We start from the raw sequence: 25,941 nt of genomic DNA on the forward strand, positions 1-25,941 counted from the left end.
ACATGCTTAAAAACTAAACTTTCTATCAGTCCCACTCAGTCTGATTAATGAACCCCTGAAGCTTCAAAGTAAAAGACCTGCATATTGTTTGTTTTCCTCCAAAAATAACCGTCTGTATTTTATTTAAATTATTGCTTTTTACAAACATTTTATCTACTGAGAGGAAACACATGCATGAACTTTGTAAGCATGTAAATAGTCGAACATATAAAAGATCATCATGTATTTTATGTTAGCAGAATAAACAAGCAAACAAAACAAAAAAGTGTTAGTTTGTTTTTGTTCGACCTTTTTCTCTTCGATGACATTTAGTCACAAATCCTGTCAGAAGTGAAGCTTTGGTTTAAATGAGTCCGAGAAACAGAAAAAGATTATGTAAGATCTGTTTGTGCCAAACCCCCGCCAGCTCGACTTCAAAATAAAAGCCTCCCCCTGGGATGTCTGTGTGTGTGTGTGTGTGTGTGTGTGTGTGAGAGAGAGAGAGAGTCCAAAATCTGCCCAAATGAAGTCAGGAGCTGGAAGCCCTTTTGATTCCCAGGAATTTAAAGCTTGCACAGCAGGCTTTACTCAAAATACATCTGTCTGTGTGTGTGTGTGTGTGTGTGTGTGTGAGTGTGAGTGTGAGTGTGTGTGTGTGTGTGTGTGTGTGAGTGTGAGTGTGTGTGTGTGTGTGTGTGTGTCCAGTCCACAATCCTTCATTTAAAAGCACATCAGGGGCTGGATGTGCAAACGTCTGAGTGACACCTGTGTGATGATGTCACTTGTTCCAGCCAATGACCTCGTAGAACAGCGCCTTCAGCAGCCGAGCCTCGTAGGTGACGGTGTTCTTGCCGATGTGGATGTGGACCTCCTCCAGAGGCTGCTCGATGATGGCCGGTACCTCCTTACCGTACGCTGCGGACCGAAGGAACAAATCACAGAAGAGTGAACAGTCCGTACCGTGTGACCTTTCATTTGTTCCTTAATGAGCTCGTCATCATCTGGACAGATATCAGCAAAGTTGATGAACATCTGATCCGAATACACTGATTGATTTTGATCGTGGAAGGAGATTTGACTCTTTCCCAAGTTAGACAGGGAGCAGGAGTTTGCTTGTTTTTGTTGGATGATGGACTCCCCTGCTGTACCTCACCCCCATGATTTGGGGATGATTGTGTGTGTGTGTAAGTGTGTGTGTGTGTACGTGTGTGTGTGTGTGTGTGTGTGCAGCTCACCCTCGCAGTGCTCCAGGAACTGAATAGACTCCTGGACCACGGCGTCCCGCAGCATGACCATGTGTTTGGACATGTTCTCCAGCAGAGACAGGAAACAGCGCTTGGCGTAGAACCAGGTGTCTGTTCCCAACTGCACACACACGAGAGAACACACACACACACACACACACGCACACAAAAGAACACAAACAACCAAGAGTTACAATATTATACAGAATAGCATCCTTAAAAGACCTTGTGATTTAACCCAGTTAGAAAATGAATGACACGGTATGGCATAAAAAAAGCAGCGGATAAGATGAAGATTAGAGATTCTATATTTATCTGAACAGATTATTCAATCGACTGGCTCGTTGTAGAAAACATTCTTTCCTTCTGTTTGAGCGAGTTCAGTGTGTTTGGTCAGATTTAGAGAAGTTGGCGTGACTGTGGACGAGGCTCTGCGCTGCATGAGGGGAGGAAACAGTCAGGAGCGACGGCTTGTGTTCTCAGCTGGAGCTCAGTGGACTCAGCTGGAGCCGGGCTTCACTGTTGTGACTGGATCGGATCAAAAGGTTTCCAAAAAAAAAAAGTCTCCTCAGCGGGAGACTCCTGAAGGGCTCGGATGAGTATTTTTGGTTCAACTCGTGATCTTTTAATGCCAACCACCTCCCATATTCAGAGGTTCTTTACAGAAACATCTGTCCGCTGCCCTTCGAATGCCACGACGACTGAACTTCAAACTATGACTTTATCCTTCAGACGCTGTGAAAACATCTTTTAAACATCTTTGTCACCTTCTTGTTGTAGGGCTCCAGGCTCTTGATGACACGAGTGACGCCAAACTCGTAGTTCCCCTTCGCACAGTACAGCGTCCTGAAAGAGACGTCAGAGGGACACAGTGCTGTTTGTTTGGAGTGGGACGGTATCAGACACGTATCAGTGTTAGGTGGAGCACATGCAGGTGAAGCTAATGAATGCTGCAGGAGAGGTCGAGAGCCCCACGTGTTGCACACAACATCAGAGCAGCTGTTTGAATCTGCAGAAATGAGACGACGCGACACAGACGAGAAAAACACTAAAAATGTCGTTTGCAGTGGAGAAAAACGATATTTCAACAAACTGTGTTTGACACGATACCGAAGGACGTCTTTGCTCTTTCATTGGCTTCATTCACCTCTGCTTGTTTCTTCAGTGTCATCTCGTCTCAAAAGCTGTGGGTACGCAGATTCATAAAACAGCAACGAGGTGAAGCTCGACCTCGGCGAGGAGCTCAGAGCGCTCTCTGCCGTTCTTTGTGAAATAGATAGATACTTTATTGATCCCGAAGGAAATTCAAGTTTCCTGAGTCGTAAATAAAACAAACTGTGTGACCGAGTGTTGACGTGAAGGAAAGCAGAATGTTTATATTTATAAATGTTTGCACAGACACTCCCATGCTGATGCTCCTCCTTCTTCTGTGTTCATCAGGCTCTCAGAGACTCTGTGTCGTTTGCATACACATGCTCTTCCACCAGCCTGAACACTGGGTCGTGTTTAAATTCACGACGAGGTGCAGAGCAAAGCAAAACAACAGCAGGCTATATAAAGCTTTACCCACAATCCTCTGCTGTGATTATCCTGGCCCTGGATCTGCTTATTCGACGGTGTGGAACTCACCCGATCACCAGGTTGACGATGCAGAGATGGAAGACCTTCTTCTCGGGGTCATCGTAGGAGATCTGCTCCTCCTCTTTTTCGATCTTTTTCATCAGCTCCTCGGCCTGTTGGCGGAGAGACAAGACGACGAGTGTCAACCACGGGGGGGGGGGGGGGGGGACGAGTGTGCCGCTCACTTAAAGGCAGAGAGAGCGCCTCAGTGTTATCACAGTACCTCTTCATTCTGACTCGTCATGATGTAGGACACACACAGGTTGGCCAGGACCACAGCGCTCACGTTCAGGATCTACAGCAGCAAACACACACACACACACACACACACACACATTTAGAATCACATCGTTAACCCTTTCTTCTCTTAGCTCACAACGATGTTTGAACACTGGATAAGAAAAATAAAAAATGACAGAAAAAAAGAATCCTTTGGAGGAAGGAACCAAGGCTGCATGCAAGTGTCCTAGAACATCTTAAAGAAAAGTTTGGGTGTTTAACTGAGCCACAGAGAGCTCGATTGGTTTATTATAGTTCTTTTAACTGTGTTTATTTAGACGTTGTCCTTCCTTGTGTTGTCTTTTGAGTGATCCTTGTTGGACGATAAAGAATCTGAATCTGAACCAAGTTAGCACATTTTTCGTGGCTTTCAGTTGGCAACACTTCAAGGTCTCAGCCGAGCAGATGATGCCGTACGTTTGTCTCGAAACGTCAACATTTTAGACTCCAGAAAAAACAGCACTGCAAACAAGTGAAAAAGGGAATCGAAAACAATCCGCACAGCGTGAGAGAGAAGACTTCAGAAAGAATCAACACAGAGCGGTCGAGTCTCCGTTTTTACCGAAGGTTTGCACTTGCAGGGACATTCCTGAATGTTGCACTGCTCCACCTGGACAGAAAAGGCAAACTGTTCAGACCTGCCCTCACTCTCTCTCTCTCTCTCTCTCTCTCTCTCTCGCTCTCTCTCTCTCGCTCTCTCCCTGTGGCCGACACAGAGGGCGGGGCCGTGAGGTACTCACGTTGTCGTAGTGTTTCTTGACGATGGGCTCGTAGAAGCCGATGGCCTCCTTGTACTTGTTCTGCATGAAGAGCACGTGGGCGACGTTCAGCTTCCAGGTGTCGTCGTCGTTACAAACCTCCACCGACTTACGGAAGATCTTCTCCACCATCTGGAAGTTCTCCCGGTTCCAGTAGATCTTCGCCTGAGCCATGAGGACCACGATGTACCTGGAAAAGTCAAACCAGAGGTTACTTAAAGGAAGAGACACGAGGAGAGGAGGGAGAGGATCGTTGATTTTAAAGATGTTATTTGTGAGGACGATGCTCGGCCAGCCGTGAGGTTGTGCCAAAGGTCTGTACAGGTATCCTGCAGCTCTCTACCGTCCCATCAATTAAGACATAAAATGGCCCAAAAATATCTAAATCTGGAGAGCGTGCACAAACGGCAAAGACAGAATAAAAAGATCTAAACTTTTAAAACAGTAAAAACTGAAGTGGAGAAAAAACTAATAAGAATGTGAATGATGTTAATGTGTGTGTTTTTGTTTGCGTGTGTCCTCACTTCTCCTGCATCAGGTCGTACTCCTGCAAAGCTTTTTTCTGCACCTCATCGTCTCGGACCAGCCGAGCGTCCTGGACCTTCAAGGAAACGCACAAAGATGACGATAATCAGTCAATAATCAGCCAACGTCCGTGTTCTTCTGCGTAATAATACAAGTAACCGAGATTCACCTTCTCAAAGAATGTGCTCTAAGATTTTTAGGGTTTTTTTTGTTATCAGGAGAAATGCTTCCCACGCACACAGGTGCTAACGTGGGAGGAAGTCAGACATGTGACCTGGCACCTCTCCAGCTTCCACACTTGACTTGGATGTGGAGACCATCTCGTTCCCTACAGAGTCAGACTGAACAGAACCAGCAGGCCTTTCATTGAATCAAAGAGAAGGAATCTACCTGCTTGGCCAGTTTGCGTAACTGCTCTGTCAGTTTGCCGTTCATCTCATCGAACTTCCTGAAGGCCTGAGAGGCAAACAAAGAGGAGATCAAACACGGGACATGTTGTGGCTCTTATCATTCAGCTGCTTGGTGCAGAGACAACGACGACAACACACGACAAAAACCATGAGCTGGAGTTTTCTGTACCTCCTCTGGAGCCGTCTGGCAGGTCAACAAGGCATCAAGGAACTCGTACATGTACTGCAAGAGGGAGACAAACACAGACGAATAAGGACGCAGCCATCGGACACGTTCCATGATTAATGAGTACATGTGTGCGAGAGAGTAGGCGAGAATATTCATGGTGGAAATGTGAGAGAGCGCAGAGCTCGTTACCGGGGTGAGGAACTTGTAGGTGAGATGAGCGTTCTCTGCCAGGACGTCAGCCGCCAGGTCAAAGTACTGAGAGAGAGAGAGAGAGAGAGAGAGCGAGAGAACGAGCGAGAGATTCCAGCAGTGTTATTAATGCCATTTTAATTAAAGCACGACACATGACTGCAAATCCTTTTGAACACACTCGTACTCCCCGTGTGGACGCTCTGTGTTTTACCGTATGGTGGAAAATGCTGACACAGCGACACAGAAGGGTTTCATAATTTTGAACGAGAACAACATGTTGATAAATCTCTGTCTAATAAAAAAAGCTCCGGGAGGTTCAAATGAACATTAATCATCAACCTGGGAGTAAAAAAAAAAAAAAAGCTTCTTTCTTTGGACGCTGACGTCGTCACAGTCAATCACGGGGCTGAGACGGACAGCCGGCCACACGATCTACGGACAAGTTAGAGTCGTCGATTAACCTAATGAGCATGTGTTTGGACTGTGGGAGAGAACATGCAGACTCCACAGAGAGAGGCTCCTGTCAGACGGAGACTCAAACCAGGAAGCTCCTCGCTGTGAGGAAACAGCGCTAACATACTGCTCATCATGTTAGCATATTGTTATGGTTCCCTCCAGCTGCAGGTGTGCAGTGTGTTTGTGTGGACTGCTGTGTTTGTACCTCGTGTTTGCAGTAGAGCAGCAGCAGGTTCCCAAAGGTGATAGGAGGGAAGGAGGGCTGCTGCAGGAGGAAGGCCAGCTTCTCAAAGCCCTCAGACGGCTTCGTGTCCATGTTCACCAGAGCCTGGTTGTGGAGGGTCACCGGGTCAAGCTCCTGAAAAACAGAGAACACAAATCAGGGTTTTCAATGATTTTCCATTCTTTGTATTCCAGTTTCAAATTTGGCACTGAATGTGTTTTGTTATGAAACATAATTATGTAAAACTGTAATTTATAAAAACATGTCATACTTCTCTTAAAGGTGATGTTAGAAGCATCGAAATTCAAGCTAAAAAAAATTTGACACCTACAAGATGCAGTGAGTATTAAATACCACAAGGGGGCAGTAGTTGTACACGTCCCTCATGTTTTTTTTTTCCTGGTTTAAATGACATCCTGACCCATTGGGTGGCAATTACAGACTGGACCAAGGACAGTGCCCCCGTCTGCACATGAATTTTAATGAAGCAGATTCAAGACGATAAAACCATCATCATTATGTCCGTGTAAGCCTTCACACCTCCGCCTCTAATATCCTATTCATCTGTGTTATCTGCAGGCTGTCGGAGGGGGCACGTCCAGACAGCGCTCATTCTCTTCACACACATAGCCGGGGGGACGTGGAGACTCCAGCTGCGCGCGCACACACACACGCACACGCACACGCACACGCACACGCACACGCACACGCACACACACACACACACACACACACACACACACACACACACACACACACACACACACACACACACACACTGGAAGTGAAGTGGTGCTGATGCTTACCTCCTCTGATCGGGGGGGCATGTCTGTCAAAGCTTCCTGAGCTCCTTTCACTGCACGACAGCAAAGAACACAGTTTTTGTTTTCATCTTTCATGGTGATGCTGTGTTTGTTTGTTTGTTTGTTTGTTTGTTTTTATGAACAAAACAAACCTCCAAATGATTTTGAATCAATAATCAACTCTTAGAAGGTGCTCTGAAGAGTTTCCAGTAAACACAAATGTTATCACACTTTCAACACAATCTTTGCATCCCTGTGGTCTAACAAGTGTGCCCCATGTATTTCCCTCTTCTCATAGAATGTGCCAGACCTGGTTCATAAACCTCCACAAGGACCCTTCAGACTGACGATCATTTGCTCCAAAGATTTCCTAAATTAGGATGTAGCTCGATCTGTTTTTCAAGAAGCCTGGGCTCTTTTTTTTTTATTTTATTTTTTTACATAATTTGGGGAATAAATGGAACAATGGGTGTTTAGACTTTAGGAGCATACTTTGGTAAATCTTTGCAATTCACTGTTGAGTTCTCTGAACGACTGTTGATAGCAGGCAGGAAATGAGTGAGAGAAACAGAAAGAGAGTAAATTAGAGGGACAATTTGGGGACATTGCAGCCTTATGGTTAAGTCCCTTGACCGCTTGGATATCAGGACGCTCCTTTAAACTGCTTTCAAGCTTTACATGAGAGATCAACTCTGCAGCCTCGGTTTGATCTCGTAAAGGAGTCGGGGAAGGAGGGAGGAAGAGCCCGCTTTTGAAGATAAAAGGCGTTACAAGTTCCTCTCCAGGAGATTTTCATCTCTCCTTCTGTCTCTCTAACTACATTAAAGAAAGCTGGAGGAATTCAGCTCTGTGAGAGTGATCTGATTCACAACAGAATCACATAAGCTGTGGTGGTGTGAGCCGAGGAGATGCATATTAACCTGAGCCATATTGTTACTGTTGTGATTCTGTAAGTTTGTGGAGGGAATATGGCGCCCTAATCCATTTTTTTTCCTGCATTTTTGTGACTTGAAGTTTGGCTGTGAGACACTGAGTGAACTTCTTACGGTTCTTCAGTTGGTACTCGATGGCAGCTTTGAGGTTGAAGGCTTCGATCAGGGCGGTCTGATGAAGTACCAGAGTGTTCCCCACGCTGTGGACGTCGATGCCCTCAGTCGTCATCCCCACGCTCAGCTCTAGAAGGTCGGATATAAAAAAAATAAAAAAAAAGATTGCAAGTTCGATCAATAACGTAGCACCAAATGATCCCTCTGATTCAGAGATGAAGGTTTTTGGCTCATCACACGTCAAACAGACATGTGATGAGCGTGGTGCACTGAGGTGTGCTTTTACCTGGATGCTCCCTGATGCCTCGTTCGATGATCTCGCCGATGTATTTGAGCGCCTGAGCGTAATTCTTCAGGTTGTAGTAACACAAGGCGATGTTGTACGACAACGCTGACGGAGAAAACAGACCAAAAACAAGTCGAGCAGTCATGATCCCACACCTCACTGCATTTTTAAAACGTAACTTTGTTTTCATATTTTCACAAAAACAGATTTTTTTAAACATGTATAAAGAATAATGACGGATGTTTTCAGTTCTGCACGACGGAGTGAAAAGCATGAAAGCACCCGTGTGTGTACCTGGCACATATCCCAGCACTTGCATGGCAGACCTGAACTTCTTGCAGGCTTCTTCATGCTTGCCGTCCTGGTAGAGCAAACAGCCCATGTTGTGGATGTAGTCGGCGTCCTCCTGAGGAAGCTGCTCCAGCAGCGACTGCACACAAACAACAAAAAGGTGCCGTTTCGTCTCTGCACATAGAAACGCTGTCATTTTGTGTAAATGAAGAGACAATGTGAGGGAGCTCGTCACCTTGGCAGCAGAGTAATCTTCCTCACAGTATTTGATACATGCCTGCAGCTTGATCATCTGAGGGTGAGAGAGAGAGAGAGAGAGAGAGAGAGAGAGAGAGAGAGAGAGAGAGAGAGAGAGAGAGAGAGAGAGAGAGAGAGAGAGAGATTAATCGTTCATTCTTTCTGTTAACTGAGATGTGTTCCTTGTTGCTGAGCCTTTCAGAGTGTATCGTGTATTTAAGGCCCTGATGCACGTGTTAGAGAAGGTGTGTTGAATAACAGCTCCCAGTGATTGGAAATGTGAAACAGATGGAGGGAACACAGTGAATAAAATCAATGTATATTGGTGTGAGTTTTTTCTAAATTGCCAATTGGAAGCACTTGCAGGACAGCTGGATTCGAATGCTTTATTTCCTCCATGAAACAAAGGGAAAAGTTAGCGTTTTGATGAGACACCATGTGTTTGAGTTTGTGCTGTACCTTGGAGTGACTGTTGGGGTTGTTCAGCATGAAGGAGGCTTTGATGGCTTCGGGATATGCACCCACTTTGTACAGGGACTGAGCATAGTACACCTTGTACTCCTCCACCTCCGGGTGCAGCTGGGTGAGCTGCTCGTAGCACTCTGCAGAGTTGGAGAAATCCTGGATGTGGTAGTAGCAGAAGCCCAGCAGGGATAACGCCGCCCTGGACTGGAACACAGTTACAAGAAAGAGAGATTTAAGGCATTTGAAATGTTTGTAAAATAGAGACCTGATGTAAACACAGGAAGAGGAAAGTAAAATCTCCCCCCCCTGTGAAAAGTAGCAAGGACACCTAAACTGAAATGATCAATAATAATAATAATAATATGATAACAATAAATGTCATTTGTAGTGCTCTTTTATAAAATGACTGTTTTTATGTCACAGGATAAAGGACCATCTGAACACTGTATGCACAGGTTTCGCTGCCCAATATTTCTGATCAATGATAGATTGTAAGAAAGTAAGGAAGTCTTTATTTATAAAACACTTCACGTTCACACAAAAAAAACGAAAACATGCAAAAAAGTAGGCATAAGGAAGGTTAATTGATTACATGAAGGATTGTCTGTACAGGTGGGTTTTTAGATTGTGTTGATGTTTATTGTCTGTGGCCTGGACTCGCTTTAAATAAAGATCTTGTATCTCAAAGAGAATATTCCTCCGGTGACATTTAGAAAAAAGCTGTCATGACTTCATACATGACTCATTATTATTATTGTGTTAAACCAGACTCACCTTGGTGTGTTTCTGAAGCTGGCCGTTCAGGATGTGAATAGCTTCCACGTACTGACTTTCTTTAATCTAAAAGACACGTTACAATTCATTTTGGTTTCGTTAACATTGATGTTACACATATTGAAATAATTTTTAAACAAACCAGCAGGAAAAACACAACATACTATATATGTTGTGTATATATGATCATCTATGTGTTAAACTGTGATAGACAGACAGACAGATAGATAGATATTTAAAAGAGAAAAGTGTTTGAACATTACGGGAATATACAAGGTTGTTTACGATACAAATAGCATCAAAAAGTAATATTTATTTATTTAAGAAAGCTGTTTGACATGAGGCTGATAACTAAAGCAGTTTCATCCAGCGTTGACAGATCTAGCGGTGCTAGCTGTACGCAGCTAGCCTAGCCTAGCCTCGACACAAACTAACGTCTTCTCACCAGTCTGTAGATTGTCGCTGTGTATTCTCCGTCTTTTATCGCCGTCATGGTTTCAAATGAGCGACGCTGACGGTAAAGAAAGAAAAAAAAACCCCTCTCGAGATGTTGTGTGTTTTATCAACTCATAAAAATAAAGCATCCAGCTAGCTTCTGTTTGGTGAGGAGCATAGGAGCCGTTCCTTAGCAACAGAGCAAACCGGAAATGAAGGATTTGACAGACGTTCGAAAGAGCCAATCATCTGAGAGAATCCGTCTACACGACACCAACCTTCATCAAGAATATTGTTTTCTTTCTTTGCTAATCTTTATTGCTTCTTTTTTTTTAATTCTAAATTCATGTTGATACAGCCACAGATATATATATACAAACACATACATGTTTAAATACATATATCTATAAATACAGGGTCAAAGACAAAGCCTCTCACAATGCTGTGATATACAAACTTTAACAATAATAGTATCAATAATATAGTATGCATAATAATAGCTATAATTAATGATGGTATAAAACAATGGTATTAATGAAGAGAATATAATATATGTTTGTGTGTGTTCAATACAGACTAAAGTAAAAACTTTCTTATCATCTTCGGTCTTTTTTTTTTTTTTTTTTTTCCCACCACACAAGTAGTCTCAACCAGACTACTTTACCAGTGATCTCATGTTTGTAGAATCCATGATGTGACTTTATCCAATGGTCATAGAAAAGGACACACACACACGCACACACACACAGTGGTTAAAACAGATGAAACCAACGAGGTGCTGGAGCTTCGCCTCAAACCTAAACCACAGTGAGCTGACCACCGGGCCTCTATAATGAGGGGAAGAGGGTAGAATTTGAGTGTGTATGCGTGAGTGTGTAATGTCTGTAAGTGTGTGTGTGTGTGTGTGTGTGTGTGTGTGTGGTATGTGTGTATATACATGTGGATGCATGCTTGTGAGCAGTAGGGGTGTGTGTGTGTTTTTCTCTCTCTCTTCTCTTTCATGCCTTCCTCTGCCTTGTGTTAAACACTTTGTGGAAGAGGAGCTACAAAACAACAGGTATACACTATTTTTACACAGGTATGTGCAGAGCGCATGTTTTTATTAACTTATTTGAACTCCAACGTTGAGCGCATGCTTTTAAATACAAACTTTAACTTTGTTTTCCAGCAAATAATCTGTTTTCAAATTTATTTACATCCTAACCAAGACAAAGTTTCTTATCTATAAATCTCATATTAGTGAGGAATATATTTTTTTGTCTGTTGCTGCTTTAAAGAAAAGCACGTCAGGATCCATATTGCATAAATGCATGGGCAATACAAGTGTTAATGCTTGAGATGAAAGTGAATCGGACTCTTTATTAATGCTGAGCATGAATCTGAATAAGGCATCTGACTTTTCAATATTGAATGACTCTGAGAAGTCTCCTCCATGGGCCTTCGCTTTACTGCAGAGCCAAACTTACTTCATGGTGTTCACACTGACCTGGAACCGGATGATGACATTTAGTGTTGTTCAAAATTATGCCAATTTATTAGAGAAAATCTGAAGAGGAGAAGGACACGTGCATATGAAAAATGTGATTTGGCTTTTTTTTTTTTTTTTTTTTTTAGCTTTAAGACTGTGGAAAGAGTCAGCAATCAGAGAGAGAGAGAGAGAGAGAGAGAGAGAGAGAGAGAGAGAGAGAGAGAGAGAGAGAGAGAGAGAGAGAGAGAGAGAGAGAGAGAGAGAGAGAGAGAGAGAGAGAGAGAGAGAGAGAGAGAGAGAGAGAGAGAGAGAGAGAGAGAGAAATAGCATGCAGGAAAGGAGCCACAGGTTGGGTCCGAACCTGGAGGACTAGAGCCCCAGCACATGAAGCTACCGTCGCCCTGTTATTCCTCCTGCACTGACAGAAGTTGTTTTCATGCTTCTATATAATAATTTATTTGCTGTTGTTCTATGGAAAGCACCCTCTGAACTTTTGAAAAGTGCTGAAAATGTGTTGTTTTTGTTATTCTTATAAAATCATTAAAACTGAACAAGAGAAAAAAAGTGTACTTGAATGAGTGAAAATCATTCCGGCGTTTTCAACATATCCCGTCGGATCCTGGGTGAAGGAACGAGGCTGACACGATTCTTTTATTTCACTTTTACACATCTCAAGAAAAACAACTTCCTTGTCCATCACTCTGTACTTTCTAACTTTTTTTTTTTGTCAGAGGCTCTCAGCTCGAGGTCCACTGATTCCAACCTGAGACAATCATCTTTAAGAACAATTTATGAACTGTTGGTGTCAATGCGGATGAATCCACAGTCTGTGCTGCGGTGATTGTTTTCATTGAGGGTGGTGTACATAGGTTGTGTGTTTGTGGTAGGAACATGTTACCCAGTGCAGCAGTGTGGCTTGTTGTGTTGTTAAGAGTTTCTTTGGAAAACATTGGCACCGTCTCGCAGAAGGGAAGAACATAAATCAAGCTCTCCAAACCCAGCTGACACTCACAGTCAAAAGGCTTTCCTTATGTTGACGCCAAGGTTTAAATTTCTTTTTATGTTATGGTATCAGGAAACAGTGGTTGGTGTTTTTATGGTTTGGCTATGAGAGCTTGATTATGCTGAAGAAAGATTGGGATTACAGTGGTTTGAGTTTCTAGGGGGATTCAGTCAATATTTGGGGTTTATATATCCAGCAGACTTCTTATGTCTCATGCTGCTCATTGCTTACAGTCCAATTGGCTGTTTTCGAATGCAGTTTTATGGAGTCACAGTCAGTTCCTGTATTGCCATTTAATTGTCTCTGTAATAGGTCGTGATTGTCAATCTTATCAAATGTGACACTTAAGATCTACGTTTGCAAGCTCTCTCACTTTTTGCAGTCATGTACATATCTGCAAACAAACTAATCCTACAGATGGACGTCAGAGAAATGTTCCGTTCTGCAGAGACCGTTATGAATCGACATTTTGAATGTTTTTACAGGACCGACATTGATCGCACTGTTGCCTCACAGCAAGAAGGTTCCTGGTTTGAACCTCCGTCAGACAGGCACTTTCAATGTAGAGGTTACATAAACTCCTTGTGCATCGACGGGTTCTCTCTGGGTACTCCAGCTTCCTCCCACAGTCCAGATATTCTCGTTTGGTTAATGATTGCCTGAAGGTGTGAATGTGGATGTTTTGTCTCTGGAATATATGTCAGCCCTGTGATTGACTGTCGACCTGTCCAAAGTGTAATCCCCCTCTCTCGCCCATTAACAGCTGGGATCAGCTACGGATGGATGGATGAAACTGATCCCAATGACTAATCTCTTTCATTTGAAAAAGTCAAAAAAACAAGATGTTCAAAACATTAAAAAAAAAACATTTTGGTTGCATGGTCATGCTCTGTGAGATCTAAAATCTAAAATTCTAATGTTTGGTACACATGAGTCCCAGCTGGAGCCAACTAACAGGCTCATCTCTTTAATATATGAGATTTACTCAGACTCTCATGTCAAAGATGATGTGTTGTGTAGTCTACTGCAGCTTCTGTGTTATTGTGGTGTGTGTGCATCTCGGGAACAAATATGAAGTTGCAGAGGGAGTTTTGAAGGGGAGAGCTGCAGAGACATGCCGTGCACAGTGTTCCAAGTCTGTCTCTGTCAGTTCTTCAGGTGCCTCCGCTGCTCGGACTCATTCCTTAATGTGAGCCGACTGCAAGAGCTGAGAGTTTAGCCTCCGGGCATCTTCTCCTGTTCCACCCTTTGACACGCCCGGAAGACTTCGAAGTTTAACTCTGTAAAGTTAGATTTCCTTTCTCTCTGCTTTATTAGGAGTGATTGCCACAGCAGCAGCAAAGCTGTCCAAGATTTAACGTCCACCCGAGGAACAGTTTAATCGCAGCAGCATGCAGAGTCAAGACTGTACAAAACAATAGACTGCAGTAAAAGATAGAACTCAGAGGATAGCATGCACTTCATGAAGTCACCTCTTCAGAAGGTTAAAGGTCAAGCAAACACACAATCCTGGTACTTTACCACGACTGTCTCTCACTTGTTACTGGGACTTAAAAAATGTCTTACCTCATCCATGCTCCGCCCCCAGGTGCTGGTCTGATCATGGCCTCCAAGCTGAGCGTGCTGTTGCTGCTGTTACTGGCTGTTGCCACAGTAACCGTGCAGGCCCAAAGGCGACGCCCGACATCGACATCGACGTCGACTTCAACATCAACTACCACGGACGAGTGGAACTACAGGGATGGCTGTGAGCACCCAGATTACTTTTTGTTTTCTTCGGGTCAAAAGGTCAAGTTCAGTCAAGTTATCAAAAAACGAAACATAAGACGAACCACGTCTGCTAAATGAGAAACAAAATCCACTTTGGACGTGATCACAGGCTGACGCGGTAGAAAAACTGTTCTCCTGCCTCACCTCACCTGGAGCCTTCTTTCAAACACGACATGTGTAATTATTAATTTAATGACTGTACTCTGTGTCTGTCCCAGCTGAGAAGGTGAACATGCGTAACGTGGCCAACCTGACTCAGGTTCTGGACAACTGGAGGTTCGACATCCTGAGCCAGATGAGAGGACTCCTGCAGAACGACCACCAGTCTCTGCTGCCCGACTACGCCAGGTGGGAACTGTAGATTATTACATTTGTAAAGTTGTCATTAATGAGCAAAGATTTGATTGTAATATCTGTGCACAGAAAACTTTGATAAACTTTGACTGACAAACTTACAACCTGAGCCACCTGCAAACCTTATGTCTGCAATATGTGAAATACAATTTAGCAAATGAAGCTGCAACTGCACATAAAAACTGAACTGACATCTGAAGAAATCTACACGTTGGAGTGATTAATAAGAAAACTCCAAAAAGTGGAAGCCAAGGTGAAAATGAGAAAAAAAAAGTGTATTCCTTTAATATGAAGCTTCTCCTGTGGCAACTGCGTTACGTTGGACCATAACAACGTCTCGTCCGCTAAACAGTGGCGAGGAGCAGGAAACCCCAGACTTCCCTGTGGAAAGATAATTTGCAGTTTCTTTTCTGACGACTCGGGTCACAAGTGTGTGTTCCCAACAAAGCTGGACTTTATTTTGAGTTTGAAGGATAAGCCAAATTCCTGTGGGGACTCTCCCCACCCAGGCTGTTTTATTTCACTCATCTGGAATATCCTGCTCATTCCAAAACACACAGAGACTAAACGAAAGCCTCTCTAAACTCAGCTGACCACAGTGTCTCTTTTTCACTTCAGAAGCCTCATTGAAACCACTCCTGTTCAACCTTCTGTTTGTCTTCAGGATCCAGCCGCTCTCGGAGGCTTTAGACGACCTCTACAAAGAGTTCAACGCCCTCAAAGCTCACCTGGGCGACCTGACCGAGAAGTTTTCTGCCATAGAAACCTTCATTGATGAGCTCAAGGCAGGAGGAGCCAACAACGCCAACGCCAACGCCGGTCCAGCTACCAATCCAGCGCCGGCCACCGTGCCCAGACAGGCCGGGAGGAGGGTCATTAGGAAGAAGGCCCCGGCTTCCTCCTAACCAGCCAACGATGTGCTTTTTCTTTCCTGACATTCGCCTCTTTTTTTCCCCTCCTCTGTTTTGAATTTCAACTGATTGGACTGAAACTAATCCTCTTTGGATATGGTTAAAGTCCTGTTTGGTACAATGTTTTTTTTTTCATTCAGGCAATTTAAAGTTGATAAGTTTAAAAATACATCAAATTAAGATTGAAAATACTGGTTGTGTTGATGGCACAGTGGTTGGTGTGCACGCTCCTCGTACAGTGTGTGTGGTCCCTCCAGGCAGGAAGCTCGGGTTTGAATACGACCTGTGGCTCCTTTCCTGCACGTCATTCCTTACTCTTTCTCTCTCTCCCTGATTTAGACAGAGCCTCAAAAACTCCAAAAATAAATCCCCAAAAAATTGATTTGCAAAAGATTGGAAATGTGCAGAAAAAAAACACGTCACTAGTCAGGAAAGATGTAAACTGTATCTACCACCGTGTCCGAGCAGCACGCCCGCTGTCCACACTGAAACCATCAAATATTTTATTCTTCGCTCTGTATATTTCAGTTCTCCTGTTTGTTCTGTTCAGCTGAGCTGAATAGAAATGTTTTGATCCTAATCTTCAGAATCTATTACTTATAAAAAATTAAAAAGGCTTGTTGGTTTTGGGATTTTACTGCTGCGCTACATGATTCCCTAATAAACTCACTTAATGCATTCACAATTACTGTCTCTGTTGTTGTTTTCTCCAAACAGCTGCAGATGGTTCATGACGCCGACATTTTTGAATTTCAAAATCAGGTCCTGGAGCCTTTTTCACATGTTTAATTAATTCCAGCATTCTGTCAGATTAGTGGCGTTAGCCTGTTATAATAATAAAAAAAACATTTTGATGGTAACTGAAAAACAAAAATGAAATGAAACATGAAATATAATCTGTTGTCTGAGACGTCAAATCAAAACAAAGTGTCAAAAAGAAAGTCAACCTCTTGAGTATCTGGGTCTCTGAGCTCTGACCCAATTTGTATTGCATAAGAGCTACTGAGAGAAATATCAGCAATCCCATATAGTGTAACATAATGAGTGTAATCTGTGACTGCTCTCAATCCTGACGCAGAGAGGATGTGGGACAGATCACACACACAGGGAAAAACAGGCTGAATAGATAGTCAAGATAAACATGACCAAGAAAAAAATGTTTTGATTAACAAAGTAAAATACGTCATCAAGAAAAAACTGCAGTTCCTCAAATGGCCACTTGAGGCTGGGTTCAACAGGTAATCAATCCCCATCAGGCCCCATATTAACATCTCTAACTTTACAGCACAAATCAACAAGTGTAGACATGATAGTTTGTGGACTCAACGAGGTCTCATGGTGAGGTCGCGTCCCATGCTAAGAGGCTAATCCTCAAAGGTAAGGTGTCCAGGTTCAAGTCCGACCTGCAACTCCTTCCCCTCTCTCTCTCCTGATGTCCTACAGTATTCAGCTTGAATTTCCTTCGGGATCAATAAAGTATCTATCTATCTATCTATCTATCTATCTATCTATCTATCTATCTATCTATCTATCTATCTATCTATCTATCTATCTATCTATCTATCTATCTATCTATCTATCTATCTATCTATCAGTATCCACTGTCCTGTCATGAAACTCTCAAATTTAATTAAAAATATACTAAAAATACTTGTATATTGTTGAGTTTTGTTGAAGTCAAACTCCCTTTGGCTTTATTGTTTTCAGATCTGTGTTCACATAAACTTTAGAGGCTGATCCTTTTCAACTCTGTAGCACTTTGAGATTTAGAAAAATGTAAAGTGGTTTACAAATGAAATGTATCATTATTATTATTATTTTTCAAAAGTGTTTAAAACGTATTCCCCCCCCCCCATGACTCCGCTCACTCTACAACTGTAATCCCGACCACCAAGTTTGGGAAGCTAGCGGTCCCCGTCTGCTGAGTGAGAACTGATGTTCAAAGTCTTCAAAGAATAAGGAACTGATTCGTCTTCAGGCTGCATATCTTGAATGGAGATCAGTCGTTCAGAACGCTAAGCGTCGAGAGGCGTTGGGCTGACGTTTACGTGACGGCTGCTTATCTAAACCGAGGCGTCCGTATCCTCTCAGCTCACTGACAAACCGTCAAGAACATCAGGCGTTAAAGTCGACATGAAGGCGGCTGGTCAGAAGAAAGATCCAGACCCAGGACTCGCTTGTCGTGGTGTAACTGTGTTATTGGTTCGCCTCACTCGACCAGTTCGTGAGTGGATTCTCCGGCCTCGGCTCTCCGGCTGTCCTCGCCACATTTCTGAGTCAGAGGGGAACTCGGATCAATAACAAATTTCATGCTCCCTGGTGTCAGCGACACGCCGCGCTGGTGGCATTATGAGGGAAGGAGAACCACTCAGATTTTTTTTTTTTAAAAATGTTCATGATGGTTTCTGTGATGACACAGCTGAGATAAAAGATGATTTTTTTTTCTGATTTCTGAAGCTGATTAAACTCGTTTGTTTCTTGTTCCCACACAAACCATGAAATCATTCCTCTCCTCTCCTCTCTCTCTCTGTGACGATTTTAAAAACACCCGACCTACGACCTTTCATTTGAAAGACAGTCATATGTCATTTTTTTTTGTCACAAACTCCTTCCAATCAGATGCGGCTATTGATTTCACAATACATCACTCAAGGTCTCTCGATCCGGAGGTCAGTGGAAGGTCTCACCTCCATCTGAGGGAGCTGACCTCCGTAATTCAGCCGTGGCCTCGAGTCTTAACTCGACCGGCTTCATCCTGAATCGACTGCCACAACGAGACAGTGAAAGATGCTTCCCATGACGGATTAAGAATTTGTGAACTTTTGACAGAAAATGACAAATGGTTGTTCTGCAAGGTTGAATCTTATATGTTAACCGTCTTAAATTAAGCAGGATGAGCTGATGGAGCCGAGTGTTATCTGTGCACGGAGAGAGGAGAGATAACGCTCTCGATGTTTAGTCTAGCTTGGCACAAGCACTTCATGCAGATCAGAATAACGTGACAGTTTGTATTTCTCTTAATCTTCAGAATAGGATTAAGTGATTTGCGTACAATTAATATTGTATACGCAGAATATTTCAACATGAGAGCTGCATGAATCTTCTGCAGCACAATGTCGACACAAACATTAAAGGGATACTTCACCCATTTACATGAAGCTTTGATAAAAAAATGTTATGTTAAATGTTTTGAAGTTTTCTTCATGTGATGCAATATGACGCTTTTTGCATCACATGAAGAAAACTTTCAAGCAAAGAAAAACAAATTTTTCTCGTCTCAGGGCAAAATGAGGGTTGGATTCATGACCATTCAACACTACTACCATGTTTCTAATGATACACAGCTTCATATAAATGGGTGAAGTATCCCTTTAACTAATAAAATGGACATTAGCAGCAGCTCTGGTGTAAAATGATGCCATGCATTATGTAGCATGTTTATTTTAAAATGTTTAAAATCTAAAACTGCAGGTTGAACTTACCTGTAATGAGGATCAGAACGTGTACGTGCACTATAACTTCAAGTTGAAATTCAAATTCTGATGAAACTCATTTTCCATCATTTGCACATAATAATAATAATACATTATATTTGAGGGTGCCTTTTAAAAAACCCAAAGACACCTTACATGCAAGGTTTCAAAAAGACAATGAAACATAAACATAAAAAGGTAATAAAAATAAAAATATCCCAGGACGTTGTCTCTATACTGGGCTGAAGATGCTACATTACTGAACCCTGTTATTTTGCCTTTGGGTGGTTGGCTTCTTAAAACCGTTGCTCCTCTGCTTGTCAACAAATGCACCTTCGTCTGTTAGGTGTAGGAGTGGAGGAAGCTGTTACTTTATTATTACACCTCATGGATGTCTCATGGATTCATCCAGGCCCAAGAGCACGCTCGAAGAATTGATTTTTTTTTCACTCCTGAGGTTGATGTTTGGGTTAAATAACCGTAAAGCTAAACAGATGCTACAGGGTGAATCAGTGGCACCGGACAGCTGAGAAAGTTTTGTTGTGCAGCCCGTCTGCGGACGCCTCGTTGCAGCGGCTGTGGGTTTGAAACCGACTCCAGCCCCGTTCATGGTTTGGGTGTGTTTATGGGTTGTGTTGACGGGAAGAAAACTATTGAATGATGTATTCTTTACAGGTTGTCATGACGGCAGAATAAGAATGAAGTTGTATTCCTATAAAAGGCTTCATGCATCTTCAGTCACAGGAAGTGCGCCGTCTGAAGGGGAGTTTATGATGTATACAGTATTTCAGCGGCTGGCTGTAAAAGAACTGAGCACGCTCTCAGTCTTACCCGTCTGCAGGAAACAGCGAGATTGCATCGTTTCTCCTGGAGACGTATCCTGATGGAGCCGTTTGCATTTCCAGGAATCAAGAACAGATCCGTTAGCTGACGAGTCGACAGACCACATATAGCTTGAAGGTGAGAATTTCTCAGCAGATTGCAGTATGACTTAGCAGGGGAAAAAAAAAAAAACAGCAGGTGAAGGATGAGAGTGAACTTTGTTAAACTCAAGGGGGAGAATATTGCCTTAGAGGTCAATTTGTCAGCTTCGGGGAACGCCGTCCTCTGTGTGCAGGCGGACGGAAAAGTCAACACGGACATCTTTTTTTCCCCCCTAACGTCTGAAAGTTTCACTTAAAATAAGGCATCAGATGAAGAAATTCATTTTCTTTCATCCTGTTTGTCGACCTCTCTCTGTCAGACAGTGTGTGTGAGAGAGAGAGAGAGAGAGAGAGAGAGAGAGAGAGAGAGAGAGAGAGAGAGAGAGAGAGAGAGAGAGAGAGAGAGAGAGAGAGAGGATGCTGCAGCTCTTGGCTGGCGTTTAAATCAGAGTCTAAATCTGCAGTCCAGGGGGACGGATGTAGAGAGCCGTCCCCCCACCCCCCCGTAATTTTAAGATCTTAATCTGTTCGAGTTGGAAAACGCTCGACAAACTGTTTGCAGAGAAACTGTCTCGATATCCCTCCACGCCGACTCAAAGTGGCATCTCTGCTCTCCTGAAACGTAACACAAAGGGGATAAGCGACGCTGATAAACAAGCTATTCCTGATACAGCTCTCGTCTCATCCCTGCAGCAGGGAAGTCGTTAAACATCCGCTGAATAGATGAAGGAAGAAGGGCTCAGTATGCATGACAGTCAACGTTCAGTTCAACACGTCAGGGGCTTTTTTTTTTTAATTTACGTTTGAAACCTGAAGACATTTTAGGCCCAGGCTGCAAGATAATTGCACGACTGAGCATCTTAAAGCTCCGCTGTTTCCAAAACGATGTCATCACGTCACGCTCAGCTTTCAAGAGGAAAGCAAACACGAGGAGTAGAAAAGAAGACTTAGTTAGACCACAGCTTAGCGTTGAAGTCAAGACCACACTAACCGAGACCAGGGTGCTTCGACACCGAGTCAAGACTACAAATGAGAAAACGCACCCCTGAAAATACCTCGTGAATTTCAAGAGGACTTCTCGGGGCGCCTGCTGCAGGAGAAACTCTGCAGTCAGAGAAATATCCGGAGTTTTCTGCAAGTGTGAAAGTCCTTTTTATAAGTCATTGAAAGCTCTTAAATAGGCGTATTTTCTCCCAGCACTGGAGAGCAGCCCTGCAGCGTCCGCGGGCAATCACTTCCAACTACTTTACCTCATGACAGCACGAGTGCTTTCAACTCGTTTTTAGGTATCTTCTCTATTCTGATGTTGTGTGAAAGGTGGAAAAACGTACGTACAAGAAAAGTGTTGTCTGAACTCTAACTGCAGAAGATAATAAGAGCTTGATGAAAGGAAGCAGCCTGTGCAAACAGAGAGTTGTAAATTTCACCCGTGAGTCCGCGCTGCGTCGCTGACACCCGCACAGACTGTCGTGGAATGCAAAACGAAAGTGCGACTCGTCCCGCCTCTGACGCCGCGCAGCTGCTTCCCCTTAAGTTGCTGTCAGTGAAGATCAGAGAAGAGAGAGAGAGAGGAAGAAAAAAAAGACTCGCCAGCATACAAATGATAAGAGCAGATGTGGATGCTAATACGTTTGTAATGAGGTTGTGTGGATGGAGGTCATTTATGATCGTCTATTTCTATAAAGCTGTTTTATTTACACAAAACTTGCCATATTAAATCAATAGTTGTCATTCTTTCGTGACATCTTTATGTTTGTTTTGTTTCCGCTCTGCACAAACATCTTTTAAGATGCTCAGACGTGAACTCGTCTGTGTCGAGGTCCAGAAAGCTTTTATCATCATCGCTGTGTGGAATCAAACTTTAACCCCGTGACCTTGACGTAAAAATATTTTGGGCTGTAAATTTAGGATCCTAATTGGGATTGCCCTCAAGTGGCCACCAAAGGAACTGCAGTTTTTTTTTTTATTGTACCGTCATGTTTCGGTCCTAAGTTCTGAGGTACCAGGCGGGGAGTGAGACACGTGCGAGATCCACCGGATATTTTAATCCTTCTCTGGGTTAACGTCGGGGAGGATTAAACCATTTGGACGGCCCATTCATTGTGCAATGAATTTATTTCCCTGGAGAGTCTCCGTGTTAGAGGGCACAGTGGACTGGCTTTGATCTTGCTACATTCACTGTAATCAGGAATAAAAAGAAGGAACACCCTGAAGCTCCTCCTCCTGTTTGTTTTGGCATCTGCTGCTTCATATTCAGCGCCGTGACACTGAGGACGATTATTCACGAGAAACGACTCTTCAGATCAGGAGCGATAAAATCCCACGGCTTCTCGTTTGCCTGCAGACAACACAGAGAAATATTTATCTGACAAACTGGAAAGTAATTAAATGTTGTATAACGGCCTGGTTCGCTCATAATTGTCATCCTGCAGCGACTTGGAGCGGATTCCTTTCAACCTGCTCGAACACGACGAGAGCCGGAGAAAAGTTTGAATTACGGAACATTTACACTTATTTGCATTTTTGTTTTGCCAAAAGGAAAAAAAAAAAGATTTCTTCAGCTTCGTTAAACAGCGATGCAGCGTAATAACGACAGACTTGATTAAACCTGATGAAGCGAGAGGAATTTCACGAGATCCATGTCATGAATACATTTTGCAAACATAAAACAGGCAGCGCTTTGACTCATTTAACATCAACTCAACATTTAACATCACAAACAAACTGTCACACTTGACTGAATTCATGTTTGCATTTCTAATAACAAAAATCTTTTGATTTTAATTTACTTTATGAATCCCTGAGGAGACATTCGGGTTCACACTGGTTATTGAGCGACTCACACACACACACACACACACACACACACACGCACACACACATGCACAAACAGAACTTGTTTGTCGTGCATCAGTGGAGACACGGGGAGCATGTCAGAGCTGTAAGCTCTTCAGTGCCTTGCCCAAGGGCACCTCGGCAGCACTCAGGAAGTGTACTGGCACCTCTCCAGCTACCAGACCAACTTCCATACGTTAGTCTGTACCCAAACCCGATCCAAGTCCTACAAGTCCAACGGAGGCGTCTTGGCCAAAACGTTGAACACATCGCAAAGACTCGAGGCGACGACCGAGCTGCACGTACGTTCTGCGCCTGCAGGAGAGGAAGTAACTCTCCATGCCAGCAGGCGGCGCTATAGGTCACTGTTATGATGCGAAACAGTCAGTCTCAGATGGCTTCCCATTGGCACTCATTGTTGCTAGGTTACCATTTGAACTTCTGCTCCTCTCAGTAATGATCGTGATGTCTGTTATAAATGCGTCATGTTTTCTTTTAATCGAGGAAAAATCTCCAAGAAAACACGACTGCATCGTAAGCATCGTGTCCTGGCATCATCAGACGCTCTCCACCTGGATACTGTTCCCTCAGTCAGATTAGTTTCTCCTCCGCCGATGTTTTATGGGAAAAGACGACACCAGAGGACCTGCCAATTCGTGATTTTAATTTCGGGATTTGGATTGGGAGGGAGAAGTGAAGACCTGTTTTTGTGTTTGTTTGTCGGCTGCAAACACCGACCCTTTACTGTAAACTGTGAAACCTCTGGCTCAACCTGTGGTGTTCTCACACACGCACAAAATATCCAGAAATAAGACAGATTAAAAGAGAATAAAATAGAGAATATTAAAAGTGGTTCTGTTTATGCAGAGCGACACTGATACACAATCAGATCAGCAGCAGATTTGTTTGGAGTTCATCGACAAGCATTTCAATTCCAAAACTGTTTCAATCGTCGTGTCCTCAGCTTTGTTTTTTTTTTTCTCTGTTGTTGTTTTCTGATAACGAAGCAGACCCCCCCCCCCCCCCCCCCCCCCCCCCCCTCCTCCCCCCTCCTCACTTCTCACTCATGCAAACAAACCGAGGCAGGCAGAGTAATCCCTCCTCCATCTCCCTGTCATGGCTTCTAATCCAAGTCCCAGATGCCCCGGGCTCCTCAGCCAACTTGATGTGTTTGTGTGAGTGTGAGTGTGTGTCGCCGTCGCTGCAGCTCTGCACACACACAAACAGAGGGATTCTGTTTGGAGACAAAGCAGGAAACAGCTGGAATCTGTGAGTGTCTTGTTAATTTGTTTGGAGACTCTGCAGACTTTTTTTTTTTTTTTGGATGCTGGAAGTCACGAACAGCAGAAGGAGCTGCAGCGGCTAATTGCTACTTTGGAGGCTGGACTGGTAAATGAGTTGGCTCGCGGTCAGGTGAGAGGAGATGAATCATGATGCAGGAAAAAAAAAAAGTAATGCAATAAGTGCCGCAGATTTTCTGTTGCATGCAGGATGAGTTCAGACTGGAGTTCATGTTTACAGAGGGAAGGAGAGCTATCTGTGCACGTTACACAAATGTGCAAGGTTTGTAGAAAACAATAATCTGTGTAAACAAACAGCAGGGACACAGGACGTCGGGAGCAGCTCCCCTAACATCCGTTTAAGAACTTCCACCGAACAAACGGAGCGGACGTTTCTGCTCTGTGTGCCTTTGAGACAAATAACGTTTTTTTAATTAAATCTGAATTACATTGAACATCTAAACTACAGTTTACCTCCTTTTACGGGATATGAAGATGAGGCCCCACACTTTGAGGTGTTTCTTCTGTTTTAAAACACAATCAAAGACCTTCCTGTCACGACCAAGCAGCAGTCACTCACTCACATCTACTAACACCCGAGTCCTGAGCAAAGGCACCCAGGTCTCCACTGAGCCTTCACACACCCTGCACCCTCACTACACCGTGCTGCCTTCAGGGCCCTCAGGTACAGGGCGCTCCCACTGAGCCTTCACACACCCTGCACCCTCACTACACTCTGCTGCCTTCAGGGCCCTCAGGTACAGCACCCTCACTACACTCTGCTGCCTTCAGGGCCCTCAGGTACAGCACCCTCACTACACTCTGCTGCCTTCAGGGCCCTCAGGTACAGCACCCTCACTACACTCTGCTGCCTTCAGGGCCCTCAGGTACAGCACCCTCACTACACTCTGCTGCCTTCAGGGCCCTCAGGTACAGCACCCTCACTACACTCTGCTGCCTTCAGGGCCCTCAGGTACAGCACCCTCACTACACTCTGCTGCCTTCAGGGCCCTCAGGTACAGCACCCTCACTACACTCTGCTGCCTTCAGGGCCCTCAGGTACAGCACCCTCACTACACTCTGCTGCCTTCAGGGCCCTCAGGTACAGGGCCAGCTCCAGCTTCCTCCCCACATGGCTGACAGTGACTGTGATCACTTTTTTGACCTATTTGTTCTTAATCTACCATTGCTTTTTTTTTTGTTGGTGACTGTTTTTGTTGTTCATTAATTATTCCTGTGGCTCTTGCTTTATTATTTTTGTGCAGCTTTGACTATATTTTGTTTAAATTTATTTTTCTCTTCCCCAACTTTAAAACCAGTCAATCCCGCTACAATCTATTATTGTTTTTAAGCTATTTATTAGGGACTTCATGACCATCAGAATTTTAATGTGTGAATGGTATATGATGTGTCTTATGTTTCTGTACTGGCGCTTTCCCCGCAACGAAGTTCCTACCGGATAAATAAAGTTTATTTGATTTGATTTGAACCTGTTGTCACCCTCGATTTCAAAATCTGAGCTGAATATTCTTACAGCTCCATCCATCCATCCATCCATCCATCCATCCATCCAACAGGCCTGAAGACACACTTCTGTCTGTAAAACCTGCACATCACAAGCTTCATGTACTAACATGAGCCTCTCCCTCATCATGTCAAAAACATTTCAAACTAAACGCTGGGTCTGCATGAATGCTAGATGGACCACATGTGAACGCTGTTTGTGAAAGAG

General features: G+C 43.7%; 2 protein-coding genes across 3 annotated transcripts; one reads left to right on the forward strand and one right to left on the reverse strand.

Annotated features, from left to right (window-relative positions):
- Positions 1-208: 208 nt before the first annotated feature.
- On the reverse strand, positions 209-10,412 carry ift70 (intraflagellar transport 70). Its single transcript, XM_079365633.1, has 19 exons — positions 10,203-10,412; positions 9,758-9,823; positions 8,978-9,187; positions 8,517-8,573; positions 8,285-8,420; positions 7,991-8,095; positions 7,705-7,833; positions 6,662-6,711; positions 5,838-5,990; positions 5,174-5,239; positions 4,985-5,038; positions 4,796-4,861; positions 4,405-4,481; positions 3,863-4,070; positions 3,067-3,138; positions 2,853-2,956; positions 1,991-2,069; positions 1,215-1,344; positions 209-894 (listed from the first exon to the last, which is right to left on the reverse strand). The coding sequence occupies exons 1-19, from the start codon at positions 10,248-10,250 to the stop codon at positions 758-760; spliced, it is 1,947 nt and encodes a 648-aa protein (XP_079221759.1). The 5' UTR covers positions 10,251-10,412; the 3' UTR covers positions 209-757.
- A 690-nt stretch (positions 10,413-11,102) lies between these two features.
- Positions 11,103-16,383, forward strand: LOC306838467 (uncharacterized protein). 2 transcript variants are annotated; one of them, XM_079366669.1, is made up of 4 exons: positions 11,103-11,249; positions 14,252-14,410; positions 14,652-14,781; positions 15,452-16,383. In XM_079366669.1, the coding sequence occupies exons 2-4, from the start codon at positions 14,266-14,268 to the stop codon at positions 15,690-15,692; spliced, it is 516 nt and encodes a 171-aa protein (XP_079222795.1). In that variant the 5' UTR covers positions 11,103-11,249; positions 14,252-14,265; the 3' UTR covers positions 15,693-16,383. The 2 variants fall into 2 exon arrangements, with proteins under 2 accessions (XP_079222795.1, XP_079222794.1); XM_079366668.1 differs by having other exon boundaries at positions 11,119-11,270.
- The last annotated feature ends 9,558 nt before the right edge of the window (positions 16,384-25,941 follow it).

This window comes from Symphodus melops (assembly GCF_947650265.1).
Source record: "Symphodus melops genome assembly, chromosome: 17".
NCBI lineage: Eukaryota > Metazoa > Chordata > Actinopteri > Labriformes > Labridae > Symphodus > Symphodus melops.

Coding starts and splice junctions, on each gene's coding strand:
- ift70 (XM_079365633.1), bottom strand. CDS start 10,250: ATGACGGCGATAAAAGACGGAGAATACACAGCGACAATCTACAGACTG. Junction 9,824..10,202: donor CAGCGACAATCTACAGACTG/GTGAGAAGACGT, acceptor CGTGTCTTTTAG/ATTAAAGAAAGTCAGTACGT. Junction 1,345..1,990: donor TGGAGCCCTACAACAAGAAG/GTGACAAAGATG, acceptor GTGTGTGTGCAG/TTGGGAACAGACACCTGGTT.
- LOC306838467 (XM_079366669.1), top strand. CDS start 14,266: ATGGCCTCCAAGCTGAGCGTGCTGTTGCTGCTGTTACTGGCTGTTGCC. Junction 14,411..14,651: donor GTGGAACTACAGGGATGGCT/GTGAGCACCCAG, acceptor TGTCTGTCCCAG/CTGAGAAGGTGAACATGCGT. Junction 14,782..15,451: donor CTGCTGCCCGACTACGCCAG/GTGGGAACTGTA, acceptor GTTTGTCTTCAG/GATCCAGCCGCTCTCGGAGG.